General features: G+C 41.6%; 1 protein-coding gene across 2 annotated transcripts in view; it reads left to right on the top strand.

Annotated features, from left to right (window-relative positions):
* atp2a3 (ATPase sarcoplasmic/endoplasmic reticulum Ca2+ transporting 3) overlaps positions 1-15486 on the top strand; it is a 42585-nt gene that overhangs the window by 19976 nt on the left and 7123 nt on the right. For both annotated transcript variants that reach the window (XM_046410237.1, XM_046410236.1), the window contains exons 6-16: positions 2105-2185; positions 2391-2476; positions 2779-3243; positions 7999-8087; positions 9184-9286; positions 10237-10368; positions 12287-12403; positions 12500-12718; positions 13401-13736; positions 14621-14841; positions 14936-15138. In XM_046410237.1, coding sequence (XP_046266193.1) covers positions 2105-2185; positions 2391-2476; positions 2779-3243; positions 7999-8087; positions 9184-9286; positions 10237-10368; positions 12287-12403; positions 12500-12718; positions 13401-13736; positions 14621-14841; positions 14936-15138 — 2052 coding nt within the window. The remainder of the gene's footprint in view (positions 1-2104; positions 2186-2390; positions 2477-2778; positions 3244-7998; positions 8088-9183; positions 9287-10236; positions 10369-12286; positions 12404-12499; positions 12719-13400; positions 13737-14620; positions 14842-14935; positions 15139-15486) is intronic.

A 15486-nucleotide genomic window follows, 5' to 3' on the forward strand; every position in this document is an offset into this window, starting at 1 on the left:
TGTGATACTTACTTGTGGATGATAGACAAAATACCACTCATTCTGGTATTTAAAAGGCCGCTTATCTGAACTGGACGTGGCTGTATTAGGATTTAAATTTCTTTTCTAGCAGATGGAGAGCGTCTGTGGGAGGCCATGGCAGAAAGTGGAGGTTTGATAGGGGAGCAAGAGTCTGTGGGTAGGCGTTTGAAAAGCCTCTCTTTTCTGCCCTCGGCCAGTCCTGCTACAGTGAACCTTAAGCCCCCAGCCATCTCCCACACAAACACATCACGCACTTCTCTCCCCCCTCCGCCTCTCCCACTCTTGTTCTCTCACAACCCATGGGTGTTAGACAGAAAAATGTAGAGAAAATGTGGACGTGGAAGTACAGGCTATTCAGCTTGTCTCAGGGAAAGAGACTGTTAAAAATTCCTCTCAAGTCTCAGAGCATTGAACAAATGTCATGAGGAGATGATGGAACTCTGGGAGAAATGGAGAAGGATCAAGAGACGAACACTCAGAAACCTATCGGCATGAAACCACTTTGAAAAGTTTTCACTATGAAGTGTGCTACAAAAGACATCCTGCCTGTTGAATGCCTTTCAGTATATAAGGGAGGAAAATAAGAAGTTCAACAGGATGTCCAACCGTATTCATGTTGAAAAGCTATAGTAGGTTCAAAGGCAGTCCTTGTTGATGATGGCTGATGACTCTGAGTTGGCGTTAATGAGTCGCTTATTACACGACTTAATGATCAGGTTTTTGTGGTTGTCTGTCATGCTGGACAGAAGCAAGTGAAGAATATTACATCTCTCTTAAGTGATTGAACCAATTTTGCACTCTCTGCTCTGAGATTGTCTTTGGCTACATGAAATGATCCATTTTTCACAAGCCATCTCAAAAATATTACAATTAAATGTTCATTGCAGGCTCTGACAAAGAGCAAGCAATAACCATTTTGTTTTGGGGCATTAGATACTTATAATGCTCTGACTATGAAGTACGAGTTTAATATGCGGACTTATGCTAATGGCTGTTATAGTCAGACAGTAACACTGTGGTGGATAAGAAGCTATGCATTTTGCAGATTTAATGCAGGCTTTGTTTGTATTTTATGTCTGACAATACTGCATGTAAGGATGTCATGGTGCACCAGAGAAACGGAGAGAGAGCTGCAGAGAGTGAAAAGAGGACTAAAGGGAAGGGAAATAATGATTTTAAAACAGCAACGTGACTCCATCAAGGTTATATCGAGTCGTTTACCTGCAGCTGCGCCTGAGCTTGAGCTAAACCCGCTGATGCTTCTTTGATCAAAGATTTATTGTTTGAACAGGAACATTTGATGGGGTGTAACTCAGTGTTCACCTGCAGCTATGTGTACAAGTGAAAGTAGACTTTCCTGAGAGGTTCAGTACATTCCAAACCTTCAGAGGACAAACTTACTGAAAGTAAACCTTGTCCTGTTTCTTCATACTGTTAACTCCTGTTACTGTTAACTGTTTTTCTCTATGAAACTCCTATAATTCTGGTTGAAGTTTATGTTATTGTGCAGATTGTCATTTTCATCTTTAATGTGACGTCTGGAACAGAAATTGCACTGGACCTATAAGAAACTTCAATAAATTTCCTTTGATATAATTGTGAACTATTACTGTTTACTATTACTGTTACCATTTCGAATTATTAAAAACTCTTTTGCGATTTTGATTTGAAAGATGTAATTAAATGTAGATGTAGTGATGATTATGATACGTTTTATGATCAGTTATTCACATCACAAGTAATTTTGAACAGGTATAGACACATTCTTTCACTGACAGGACCAGTTTAGCACATGTGCAGAACAAATCGGGCACTGACAGCCTCACAAAGCCGCTAGCATGGCTGTCAACCCATAGCCTAGTTGATTTTGAAAAGACTCTGAATACAACCCTGATTCCGAAAATGTTGGGATGCTGTGTAAAACCCAAACAAAAGCAGAATGCAAAGATTAGTAATTGAATGGTGTTTACATTTTACACAGCGTCCCTACTGTTTCGTCAGTGTGAATCAAGGTTTTATTTTACATTCAGTTTTGGCAAATCAAGTCTGTTGAGTTTGTTGGGTTTTTTTTGGTTTTTTTTAGTTGGTGACAAGGTACCTGCTGACATCAGAGTGACCTCTATCAAGTCCACCACTCTGCGAGTGGACCAGTCCATCCTCACAGGTATTTCTCATCTCTCAGCAATTCCCGTGCCTCTTTATTGCATTAGAAGACCTAATGTTATGAGCATTCTACAGTTTTAATCTCTGTGATATTGCCTGTGATAGTACTTTCTTTTTCCCTTCAGGCTGTGGGTGTAACTTTGTTCAGCTGTGTCGCTATTACAGATCTAATCCTGTACAATTGTCTCTCACAATCTTTTCTTTAGGGGAGTCTGTGTCCGTCATCAAACACACTGACCCTGTTCCTGACCCGAGAGCTGTCAACCAAGACAAAAAGAACATGCTGTTTTCTGTAAGCACACCCTGCTGCAGCTTCCTGCGTGACGCTTACCTTCTGCCTTCATATCTGGGAATAGGGAACTGATGTTATCATTGATAAATCTACACAAACCTGACTTTTAATCACATAGTTAACATAGTTAATGCTGTTCTCAGAGATCTTTGTGAAAGAATGCTCGATTTGATGGAAACTCTTTTCTCTTATATTGAGCAAACTGTCTTTAACCATTTTTTCAGCAACGTGAAAATCAAGTCTCTCAAGTTTTCAATATAACAGCTTTTTTGCTTCACTTCACATCCGTCTTTTTTGCTCAGGGCACAAACATCGCTGCAGGCCGCGCAATTGGTGTTGTCGTTGCTACTGGTGTTGCCACAGAGATTGGTAAAATCCGTAATCAAATGGCAGCTACAGAACAAGAGAAGACGCCGCTGCAACAGAAGCTGGATGAGTTTGGTCAGCAACTCTCCAAAGTCATCTCCCTGATCTGTGTGGCTGTGTGGGTCATCAACATTGGCCACTTCGGAGATCCCGTCCACGGCGGCTCTTGGGTCAGAGGTGCTATCTATTACTTTAAGATCGCCGTGGCCCTGGCTGTGGCCGCCATCCCTGAAGGCTTGCCTGCTGTCATCACCACCTGCCTGGCCCTCGGCACACGTCGCATGGCCAAGAAGAACGCCATTGTTCGCAGCCTGCCCTCCGTAGAGACCTTGGGCTGTACCTCTGTTATCTGCTCCGACAAGACGGGCACCCTCACCACCAACCAGATGTCCGTCTGCAGAGTAAGTAGCAATCAGGAAGCTAAAAAATGCTTTTGACTGCAGGTAATACAATCTAGTCTTAGTATATTACTGCATTCCTTAAAACTGCTGAACTTATCAGAGCAGTAACCCAAGTCTATATAATTAGTGTCCATATCTTGCCGTTTGATCAAGAATCAAGAATTTCCCTTTAAAAGATCTTATGGAGCTGAAATCTACAAGATGGAACCTGTGAAAAATTTTTTTGTGCAACTGGATCTTAAACATGGATGAAAAATCCTTGTGATGTTGTAATGTTTACCTCCATTTGGCAGGTTTGACATATCTGCTGTTGGAATAGCACAGGCTGGCATGACCCATAGTGCTACAGCATGTCAGCACATCAGTGAGGGTTTGCAAAGTGTTACAGTGTCTGAATAAACACAATACAGTGAACCGTGACTTTAACTGTCCTGTAAGTTTTAGTGTACAAATAGTCACGAGTACTTTGGTAGCACATCGCCTCACAACCTCTCCATTGTCTGTGTGTATGTGTTTTTGTTACCTATTGAGGACCTTATCTTGCAGAAACACTGACCTTGTCGGGACCGGTGGTCCTCACGGAGGACAGAGAGTGGGTCTAATGCAGCAAAATGTCATTTGTGAATTTGTGGTTATGGTTGGCAGTAAGTTTTGAAATTAAACTAAGGTAAACTTAGGGCATGAATTGGTTATGGTTAAAGGTGCAGTCTGTAAGCTATAGCCAGATTTTAGTTTAAAACATTTTTACTGATCTTGGTCTTTGTTGCCAATAGAAATGGGGTTGGCATCAGTGGACTGTGCATTTGCTGTACAGCAGGCACTTGCGATATGTTCTTTATAAATGCCCCTCCCCTCACTCCCTGAGATGATGTGGAGTGTCTTTGTGAATAATACGTAGCAGCAGGGAGTTCCCTCTAGCAGGAGGGACACAGAGGAGTGATCTCACCGAAAGCCTGAAACCCTCCCGACAGAAAGATTGCTAGGCTGGCTGGTAAATATTGACCTTCTGCCTCCACCTATGCTGCTTGCCTGCTGCTCTATGCTGTGAGATAAGGAGGCACATACACACTCCTATTCTCACAAAGACTAATCAAACTTCTGCTTTACTTTTTTTTTTTCATCCTGATGTTTCCCGGAGATAGTCATTTTCTTGATTGCCTAACTCCTTATGTTCACTGTACCCTTTGGCTGCTCTGTTTTTTATGGGTTTTGTGCGTCACGATTTAAATGTCCACATAAGTGTTTGCCCAGGCTTATCCATCTGTGCTTAGTCTTGGACTGGTCTCCAGCCAGTGGCCCTAGTAGCACTCTATGTGTCCTTTGCCTCAGGGGTATCCCCGTATCTGCAGGATTTCCAGGGATATCCTGACACCGTACTTCCCTTTTCCCTTTGCACACACACACACACACACACACATGTGCATACATAAAACGGGTTACTCATCATTCATCCCCACATAAGCTCAGAGGAAGTGAGTAGAAGAACACAAACTTGTGCCACTGCCACTGAGTCACATGGATCACACTGGGTCTTGTTTCCTTGGAGACCTCAGAGGATCAGAGGGAAAACTGACCGCAGAAGAAAGAACAACCTTATTTTATTCCTTAGGTCCTGCTGTGTGTGTATGCAGCATGTGCTTTTGTGGAAGTTACTGGGTCTCTGAGCAGTCATTGTTGGTTTGTGGCAGAATAGTGGAACAGAAAGTACTGAACCTGATGATATGGGCCAAAATGAAATGAAATATTTGTGAAGAAATAAATATAGAGGACATAATGACCTTTGCTGTAGGAGCCCATATTTCAGTGATAAAATGATGGTAATTTCTGGATAATTTCAGGTTCCTTCTGCTGCTGAAAGTTTTAACTGTTAATTATAAGGCAGAGAAAGTCAAAACACTGAGCGGTTTTCAGTTGATCTAGCTAACCTGTTGTATCTAATATAGCTTTTTAAATTTAAAGTTACTCATATTCAGTCATAGCTGCTTTGGCTACACCCATGGTTACTGCTGGTAGCAGCAGTAACCATTACAAATGCAAACGCCTAACTACTTTGTCTGAAATACAACAGAGGAGAAGCTGAGTTATCTGTGTACAGTGTAGCAAAACAGTCTGACGTTGTTTTAATGAAGAGGTCTGTTAGTAATTTATCTTTTGACATCATGTCATGAGTATGAGAAGTTTTCTGCACATTTGTAGGGCCCAGTAATGTTGGTTACCTTCCTCAGAAGTTGGACATGTGAACTGTGCTAACCTCTGTGACAACTGCACTGTGTTTTCTGTGACTGCTTCATAATATAAGTCAACTCGTGTTTCACCAATTGAATGTTGGCTTTTTAATGTGAACTAAAAGAGCCTTTTTAGTCTGGCCCACATTGTAAAAAGTGAGCTGAGGGCCCCAGTGGAGCCCTCTGCATTACCAAATAAGTTTAGTTAGACGTTAATGTTGCGCAGTTTTAATAAAATACACCATATAAACATGCATACACCATGTAAGTATCAATCAAAATATTTAATGTATTTAAATTTGATTTTGACTCAGGGTCACAAGATTGCTGTAGGTAATGCAGGTGATGCCTTACCAGTCTCAGTTTGAATTTTCTGTTGGAATGGCAGACTCCAGCACCACAGTGCAGTACCACAGTGTATAAAGAAGCCACAGAAGTTATTACAATTACACAGGTGAATGAGTCTCATAAAGGCACAACCTCAAATCCCAACAGTGCCGGTGTTTATTGGAGTAAAAGAAAGAAAGTATCAACACTGTTGATGTCAAAAATTACAAAATTGCATGTTCTCTTATAAGCTATAATCTCACAGAGGCCATAATCATGATTCAGTATGACAGTTATTTATAACTAACTTTCATCTTGTCCAGACTCGACTACATCAGTCAACTAAGTGTAGTAAACCTGTTGGAGTTGTTAAGAAATAATTACTCCATTGAAAGGCTAAAATATGCCCTTTAAGCTCAAGTTGCGAGAGGGACAACAACTACCTCTCATCTGCAGTCTGCCATCGATTTTGTGCTCCTTTTTAAATTGGTGGGTGCTGGTAAGTGACACACACACACACACACACGCACGCGCACTGAAGGAAAAATCGAGACAGGTTTAATCAAATGGCTGCTTCATTAATTCTGCAATCAGTCAGATTTAATGGAGTCTCAAACAGAATTAAGCAAGGTCAATGAAGTGTTTTCCTCTGTGTGCGTGTGTTTACTATTTGCTGAATTTAAGCATCAAGTTATTAAAGAAAAGCTGAATACTAACTAGCCAATGGAGGTCAACGGCAATCATTTAACTCATTATACTGCAAGTCTGTCATATTATTGATGCACAGAGAGACCTTGGACTGTGCATGGTGGCATATATCATTCTTACAAACCACCGCCCTCAACAGTCTCTTTGACCTGTATATCAGTATTACCAGTACATCATGGACTGCCTTTTCCTGGGGGATTTCACGAGGTAGCTTTGCCGACAAAGCAGTTTCTCCTGCTTGTTTTCCAACAGTTGACTCAAGCGTATATGGCTGTGTGAGTGACTGATGAAGCTTTGCATCCGGACGTGTGAGCAGTGCAACTGCTATGCGGCCTCTATGTTTAGAAACACTAAAAGATTGAGGAAAGAGGGGACAATGCGGCGACTACTGCTCAGAGTGGTTGTCAGTGACAAGTGTCGACCTTCAGATGGTGGGGGGGATTTCTTGGCCCCTGGTCATAGTTTGAACTGCGCCTCACAGATGACCCTTTTCCAACCAGCAGAGTACTTGCTGTTGACAGTAACTATTTGATTTTCATAATGATTTACAACCTTTTATTTTTCCAGAGAAAGTCAACAAGCAAGACAAGAATGATTGTTCTTTTATTAGCTGCATCCTGCTTCTTAGTGTTTATACAAGATGCAGCCTGAATAACTGTCTGAAGTGTGTTTTGACACCATGGGGCTACGTGTGAATTGGAAACTGATAACCACCATTGCAGTAAATCATTTTTGGCAATTTCACTGCTCAAGATGTACTAACATCACCACTACAATTTCACGCCGGCGCTGTGTACCAACAAAGGTGTTATATCACCTCTGTGGGCACATTGAACTCAAGAACGCACACACCTCAGAGCTGCCCATTAAAACCAGCACCCGCAAAATGAAAGATTTGAAGATTTAACTTCTCCAACCATGATTTTCACCTTAAGTGTAGCTGACATTACTGAGTCACTATACTGACATAGTGATGACTCTTTTCCACTTTCCTACTGTTTCACTGTGCTTTAGCGCTTACCACGACTCCATAATTGTTATTACTGGCCTCAGTGACGTCTCAAATGTCACATATTCTCATTTTAAGTCACTTTAAGGGGCATGTAATGTAGACATAATTTTAACAGTACAACATATCAGAATATACAAAATGCATGTAATTATATGTGTTTTGAAGCTACAGTGTGTGCTATGTTGCTTGTTGAGGGGAATGTTCAGCTCAAATATATATGCACTATTACACCAAATGTAAATATTCCAGTGCATCATTTTCTAAATATGTTTCCACATGTATAGACCCAATAAATTGTAAATTACAGATATATTTACATGTATAATGGAAGAATTGGAGAAGAACTAATATATTACTATACATTATTATACTCGTGCCAAAATTGTGAATATACGGAAGGATCCAATAGGGTGTGGAGAATTGAGGAGTTTTGGCCAGTTATCTAACTATACTGCATCTTTGTTTTCCTTGTCTCCTCTCCAGATGTTCATTGCAGACAAGGTGGAAGGTTCAACCTGCGCCCTTCATGAGTTCTCTATAACTGGGTCTACATACGCCCCTGAGGGACAAATGTGAGTGTCACAGTTTAAAGATGTGTTAATTTTGTTGGGGAAAGTCTGTCCACCCTAATACCTCATTATATGAATAATGTCTGTGTGTGCCTTTCAAATTTTACTAAACCATGACATTGAACTCAAATTTTCCCTTATGCTGGCTTTGATGAAATTCTGAACAGCTTTATTTCAAAATAAAATATTATATAAATGGATGTAGTCAAGCAAACTGTGATGTGGTCTGTGGTCCAAGATTTGTTACATCAGCTAATGATTCCCAAAAAAATGTTTCTTGCTGTGCTTTATTTGTTTCTATGGCAATTTCTGTGATAACCGGAGAAATAGTCTATAACCCTGGATGCTTCTGTTGTATATTGCTATGTGTGATATTAATTAAAGAATTCTAGAAAAATACGTTCATAGTAACAATCATATAAAATCTTAGCACCGTTACACCTCAGCCACACGTTATTGCTATTGCATTGCACCCACTCTCGGTTATATTAGCGGTGATATGTGCAACACTTTGACTCTTTGATTTTAATCGTGTGGTCATTGTGATCTCTGCCCCACAATAAAACTTATTTTTCTTTTTTTTTTTTTTTAATCCTCGTAAAGTTGTGTTTGTGGAGGAATATAAGTAGGTGGCTAGTTATTAGGTAGGAGAAAGCCTCTGCACTTCATTGTGTATGTTTCTTGTTTATTTTGCTGTTCGGTGAGTACAGCATTCTGACTCTGCACGAACCTGTCGATTTCATAACAGCAGAGTGAGTGTGGGTTATTGTGTGGGAGCTTTGCTAGCAACGGTTGCAGTCTCTACTGGGAAGGGATCCATGGTTGTCATGCAATCAGCACTGCTTGTCAGGAACACATGCATGGAGACGCACACACTCACACGCACACACACACACACACTACACTGTTTACTATTGTACATTCACTGTTTCTTAAGTCAATGTTGGAATGCTGAACAACTGAATGTCTTCCCCACTCATACATATTGATGAGGTTACTCTGTCTGAGGTGTAGTGAACGGTGAGGTGCTTTTCCCTTGTGTTTTGCTGTTGTGAGTGACATTCATGTGAATGCGCTTTTGTTCATATTTTCCTTGCAGACTGAAAGGAGACAGACCAGTCCAGTGTGGAGACTATGATGGACTTGTAGAGTTGGCCACTGTGTGCTCTATGTGCAATGACTCTTCACTGGACTACAATGAGGTCATTAACGCACATGTACACACACATACATACATACAGAAGATTGTATAATTAGAATTTGTTTCCTTCCCTGACATCTTTTTAAGTGTCTAAGCAAAATAAACCCATCTGTAATATATACAGCATTGTGCAGGTTAAGTGTCCTCATGCATTTACAGTATGTATGTACACACTGCAATGACTCAATAAAATGTAAACCTGCAACACACCGACACACACTACACTACAAGCCTTTTTTTCTTCTTCAGCTGAGCTAATTTTACTCTGATGTATGATCTTTTTCTCTGGTTTGAATTGCTTTTCTCACCTCTTTGTCATCACCATGGTATCATGGTAACCATGCTGAGGAGAGAGGCCAGGGATAAGACACTTCTCTACTTCGTTGTATCCTCCCAGACTAACTGTTTCTGTTCTTGTAAACTGTCGCTTTGCCATCAGTTTTGTATATTTCTGAATAAAGACCCGAGTGTAAGATCAAAGTGTGCTAAACCAGGAGAGAGAAAAGGAGACAGAGCAGCCCAGTGCTGCAGGGGAGAGAGGTCTTTTATTGCTATCTATGCCTGGCCACACAAACAAATGATGTGTGGTGCACCATTACATTCATCTCACCTACTCCACATCTCAGCTGGCAAGGGCACACACTTAAAAAAAAACCCAAAACAAAACACTTTGCATGTATGACTCAACATTTGTGGGAGCAGAGGTGAATGAGCCACAGCTTTGCACAGGAGTCACTCTTAATGGCGCTTTGAAGACAGTCCTTCACATTTAACAGTGGAGACATTGTATGGGTGTAAGGACTCAGACTTCATCTGAAATGTGTCTTCATAAAGGGGTCTTACTTAATGACTCAATCACTCTTGAAATGCTTACAGTATCACTCAGTTTCTGTAAAATGTTCTCTGAATCCAAGACACAGCATGTTTTGATGCATCTCTGTTCCTTCCCAGGCCAAAGGGGTTTATGAGAAGGTGGGTGAAGCCACAGAGACGGCTCTTACCACCTTGGTGGAGAAGATGAACGTCTTCAAGACTGACCTGTCGGGCCTCAGCAAGGTGGAACGTGCCGGTTCCTGCAACTCGGTAAGCCACATGTGGAGATGTGTGTGACCCTGCAGTGTGATGTTTGTCAGCATTACAAAAGGAACTCCACAGATTTTACATACAGAAAGAAGTGACCTCGCCAGACCTCTGTAGTGCACTCCTTGTCTCTCCTCAAGGCTGCATTAACTGCTGCTAGCATTATACGCCCAAATCTCAAGCCCAACTGTTGCCAATCAAAATGCACTGTGGATAATGTAGGGGCTTTAAACTAGGAAGGAGGGTGTGTGGAATGAAAAACACTATATCTCTGGTTGTGAGTGCAATGCAGAATCAGTGGAGAAGAATTTCAGTGTGTCCGGTTGATGCTTCATTGATTCATTTATTCATGTACAGTAAGCATATTGTTTGCTTTAACAACTGGCATGTGTGCTGCAGGCTTTGCACTTCTCAGCATGAATATGCCAATGACACTGTAATTACTCTGCTCTTTATACCAATGTGTAGACTGCCTGCCTGTGAGGACAACATAATGACCCAGTATGCCTCATGTTTATGCTAGGTTAAATATTTTTTGATCCAGAGTGATTTACAATGAGACAAGAGGTCAGGGTTCACGTCTCATCAGGGATTAGTTAATAAAGCACAAGGTTGTTGATGGACAAATATGTTTGAGTTCTGGGCGTGAACCTGCGGTTGGTTGGTTATGAGCTGGCTGGGAAATTGCTTCCAGCCAAACGCTTGTGAAACATGAAAGGGGCTGGTAAATTTTAGACCCAAAATTATGATTAACTTATGAGTGGTTGGTGAATTTCAATATTTACCTGTTCACTTTTTAAAACACCCTGATTATGAGTTAAAAGCATCTTCACCTTATCACAAATTAAGTGTTTGATCTCCTTTGAGAAGATCAGATCAATGTGTTGAGCCTGTGCATGTCTGCGTGTCTTGGTGTCTGAACGACCGATGGATCACTAAGCTCTTGTCGGAGTTCCAGTGCCGGGGGGCCTGTCATCCATTGTGTGGAGTCAGTCACCCCTTGTTGCAAGCCTTTTCAATCCTCTGCAGATAAAGGTCATTAAATTCCCTGTTGGTTTCACTTCCAAGAAGAACAAAGCTTGTCAAAGATGCTTTGGAGTCTCAGATGAGATGAGCCCTGTAGTTAGAAGATAAGCAGGAAATTTAATTAAAATATATTAATTAAAATATATATCTATATAAGTATTTTTTGGCTGGGGAGGACCTTAACTCTTCCAGATGTCTGCTTGATGCACACAGCTAGAAAACAGAAGAAAGAGGGAGAGTATATTTCCCAGCATGTCAAGACAAACTCCTGTTGCTCTCTTTGTTTGATAGAGAGGACAAGTTTGTCATATTGACAGATTTCAGGATATCCATCACAAGTCCTCTGACAGGGTGTGTGGACGTCACAGCAGTCTGACTGGACAGAGAGCGTGATTAGTGTTAACCTTTCAGCCTTTCATGTGTGCAGGGATCATCACACACTCTGAACTAGAGGGACACCTACTGGTAGGACAAGACTTGACACTAAATGCAGATAATACACTATGCAGGGCACAACAATGTTTTCAACAATTTTGTGTTCCTACAGTAAATCAATCGTTTTTTTGTCTGCCTCATTGTTAGCATTTTGCAAATGTTTTTCATACTTCCAATGCTTATTTCTAATTATCCTTGGCCAGATCCACATTAACATCATAGCCTGTTGTGCATAGACATATGAAGCAGCAGCCACACATCCAGACAGAGTGCTTGAGTACTCGGTCTGAAGTGTCATCCTTCAGCTGTCAGTAGCTCAGCCAAACCTCTCAGTCACCCACCGACTGCCGGCCTGACAGCTGCCCACGAATACTGCTGATTAGCTCAAGCTCTGGCTCTTTGTCGCTTTCCTCCTCTTCTTCTTCTTCTCTGTCATTTGTCCCTCTTTTTCACCCATCAGGTGATCAGGCAGTTGATGAAGAAGGAGTTCACCCTGGAGTTCTCTCGTGACCGCAAGTCCATGTCAGTATACTGCACCCCTGTCAAGCCGGGCTCTCACAGCAAGATGTTTGTCAAGGTATGAATGCATTATACAATCACAAGTGCACATATGCATACTTTTCATCGCTGCCATGACTTAATCTTCTTTTTGTCAATTAAATTCCTTCTTCAGGGTGCTCCAGAGAGTGTGATTGAGCGATGTCAGTACCTGCGGGTGGGTACAGGGAAGGTGACTCTGACTCCAGGCCTGCGCGACCAGCTAACATCTAAGATCAGGGACTGGGGAACAGGCAGGGACACCTTGCGATGCCTAGCACTGGCCACTCATGACACCCCGCCACGCAAAGAGGACATGGACTTGGAGAATTCCAGCAAGTTTGCACAGTATGAGGTACAGCAGAGGAGTGTGGTAGCATCTGATGATTAGTTTAGAAATCCATGTTGTTCAAATGTGCTCATAAGTGTTTAAGTGTCTTTTTGTAAATAAAGACTCACATTTTCCGAATTAAAAGAAATTGTTTGACATTCTGGGAAATTTGCTTAATTGCTTTCTTGTGTGTCTATGCAAAATATAAAGCTGGAGCCATTTGCCGAGTAGCTTAACACAGCATAAAAAAACGTCAAACAGAGCTAACCTGTTGGTTTCCACCTGTTTCCACTCTTTTCTCCAGTCTTGATACTAAGCTAAGGAAACTGTCTCTGCTGCAGCTTCCTGTTTAACTGACTGATGAGAGTATTACCTCCTTGTCTCACTCTCAACAAGAAAGTAAATGAAGATTTTTAGTAAAATGTCAAACTATTCCTTTAATGTCATCTTTGCTGCTCTCTATCATTTGTTTGAGCCACAATAGCGATTACATTTTTGTCCACTGAAAGGATCAAACTTTTACACTCCCACACTTTTTGGGTTCTTCTTCCCAAAAAACGTTCCTTTGTTGCACAGAAATTAATCTGATGTTTTCAGCAGAAATAAAAATACAAAGGGATGCATTCCATTTTTGTGACACTAGAATCTGTTTTCAGATTAACTCCTAACCCCCTCTCTCATTCTTTATTTGTCTGTTTCCCTTTAGATGGGTCTCACATTTGTTGGCTGTGTGGGCATGCTCGACCCGCCCAGGAAGGAGGTGATTGGCTCAGTGAAGTTGTGCAACGAGGCAGGTATACGTGTCATCATGATCACAGGAGACAACAAGGGCACAGCTGTGGCCATCTGCAAACGAATTGGCATCTTCGGCGAGGATGAGGACGTGACTGGAAAGGCCTACACAGGCAGAGAGTTTGATGATCTCCTGCCGGAAGCTCAGAGAGAAGCTGTCAAACGGGCACGATGCTTTGCCCGCGTTGAGCCAGCTCACAAGTCTAAGATCGTTGGATACCTGCAATCATTCGATGAGATAACTGCCATGGTGAGGAGAAGTGATGATGCAATTAGTGATGCTCTAGTGACTCTTAGTAGTATGTTCTTGCTACATCATCTTCCTGCTCTACACTGGCACCCAACCATCCCCTTCAACTTTTAGATTTTCTTCTCTGTTTCCTACTAATCCACACATTGTATATTTCCTCTGTCATATACTTCTTTATGCCTGTTGCAAAGCAAAAAAAGCCGTCTCTCCTTCCTTCAACTGTGAGTTATTCAGATGACTTGTGGAGATTGCACGAGAAAAGACCAGTGAGGCGTGACATGTTTCAGGTCTCTCAGAGGCTGCTCTCTCAGACACTGCTATCAAAAGCTGTCATCTCTGGCTCGCTCTGCTGCTTCCTATCTGACACACGTCTCAGAAGAGGGGTTGATCTGAGGGGAAGATGGGAGGCAGGGAGACAACAATATCACAGTATCACCATTTGCCTGTCAAACTAACTTCACTATTCACGGCAATCTAAAGCTGCTTTAGGCCCTGCTGTGACAGATTAATACATCTTATTTGCTCAGCTTTAGCTTAATCCTGTCTGGATCTGAAACGATAATGAGCTTTTACACAATGCAATGGTGGTTCATTTTTATCTTTAGTTTGTAGTAACAGAAACTTTGTTAACAGAAACAGTTTTGAACTTGAATTCTTCACAGAGGTTTGTTCAGCATTCTGCTCCTGAAAATATTTCTCTGTTACTTTAAAGTAGTTCTTAAAAATTGGCCTTTGTTTACAATTAGCAGTTAGTCTTGAAAAAAATTACATTTTGGGTCTTGTATACATACATAAATAATGTTATGAGATTCACATAATCAGGAGTTTAATACAGTCCTATGAGATGATGCGTAAATGACACAAGTAATCTTTTCTCATCACAGACAGGAGATGGTGTGAATGATGCCCCGGCCTTGAAGAAAGCAGAAATTGGCATCGCCATGGGCTCTGGCACAGCGGTGGCCAAGTCAGCATCTGAGATGGTGCTGTCTGATGATAACTTCTCCACCATAGTGGCTGCTGTGGAGGAGGGCAGAGCCATTTACAACAACATGAAACAGTTCATCAGATACCTCATCTCCTCAAATGTGGGAGAAGTGGTCTGGTGAGGAACAGAAACATGATCAGATTCAGATTCATCTTCTTCAGTCTGAGGTCCTCAACTGATGTTTGTGTGTCTGCTCACTGCTTGTCCCTAGCATCTTCCTGACAGCCATCCTCGGTCTTCCTGAGGCTTTGATTCCAGTCCAGCTGCTCTGGGTTAATCTGGTGACTGATGGCCTGCCTGCCACCGCCCTGGGCTTTAACCCTCCAGACCTGGACATCATGGACAAACCTCCCCGCAATCCAAAGGAGCCCCTCATCTCTGGCTGGCTCTTCTTCAGATATCTGGCCATCGGAGGTAATATTAGCGCTGACCTGAACAAAATGTCAAGACTTAATGTGAAATGTAATGTCATGGAATAGATGAGCTTAGGGGGTTGAATTAAAGGTTGCTGCAATATCAAAATGTCACATCATGGAGAACAGTAGAATTACTTTTTAGAGGACAATTTTGTGCACAGCAGTCATCCTTGCATTTGTCTTATAGAATATCAAAAGGCAATACATCCCAGTTTTTTGAATCAAATCTTGTTGCAAGAGTGAACCATCAGTATTTTGAAGTAAACAGCATCTGATTGTTAATATGAATATGTTTTCATCTTTGATTTGAAAATTTGGGATTTGCTACCTTGTGATATTGTTTGGA

Source organism: Scatophagus argus, chromosome 14 (genome assembly GCF_020382885.2).
Source record: "Scatophagus argus isolate fScaArg1 chromosome 14, fScaArg1.pri, whole genome shotgun sequence".
NCBI lineage: Eukaryota > Metazoa > Chordata > Actinopteri > Scatophagidae > Scatophagus > Scatophagus argus.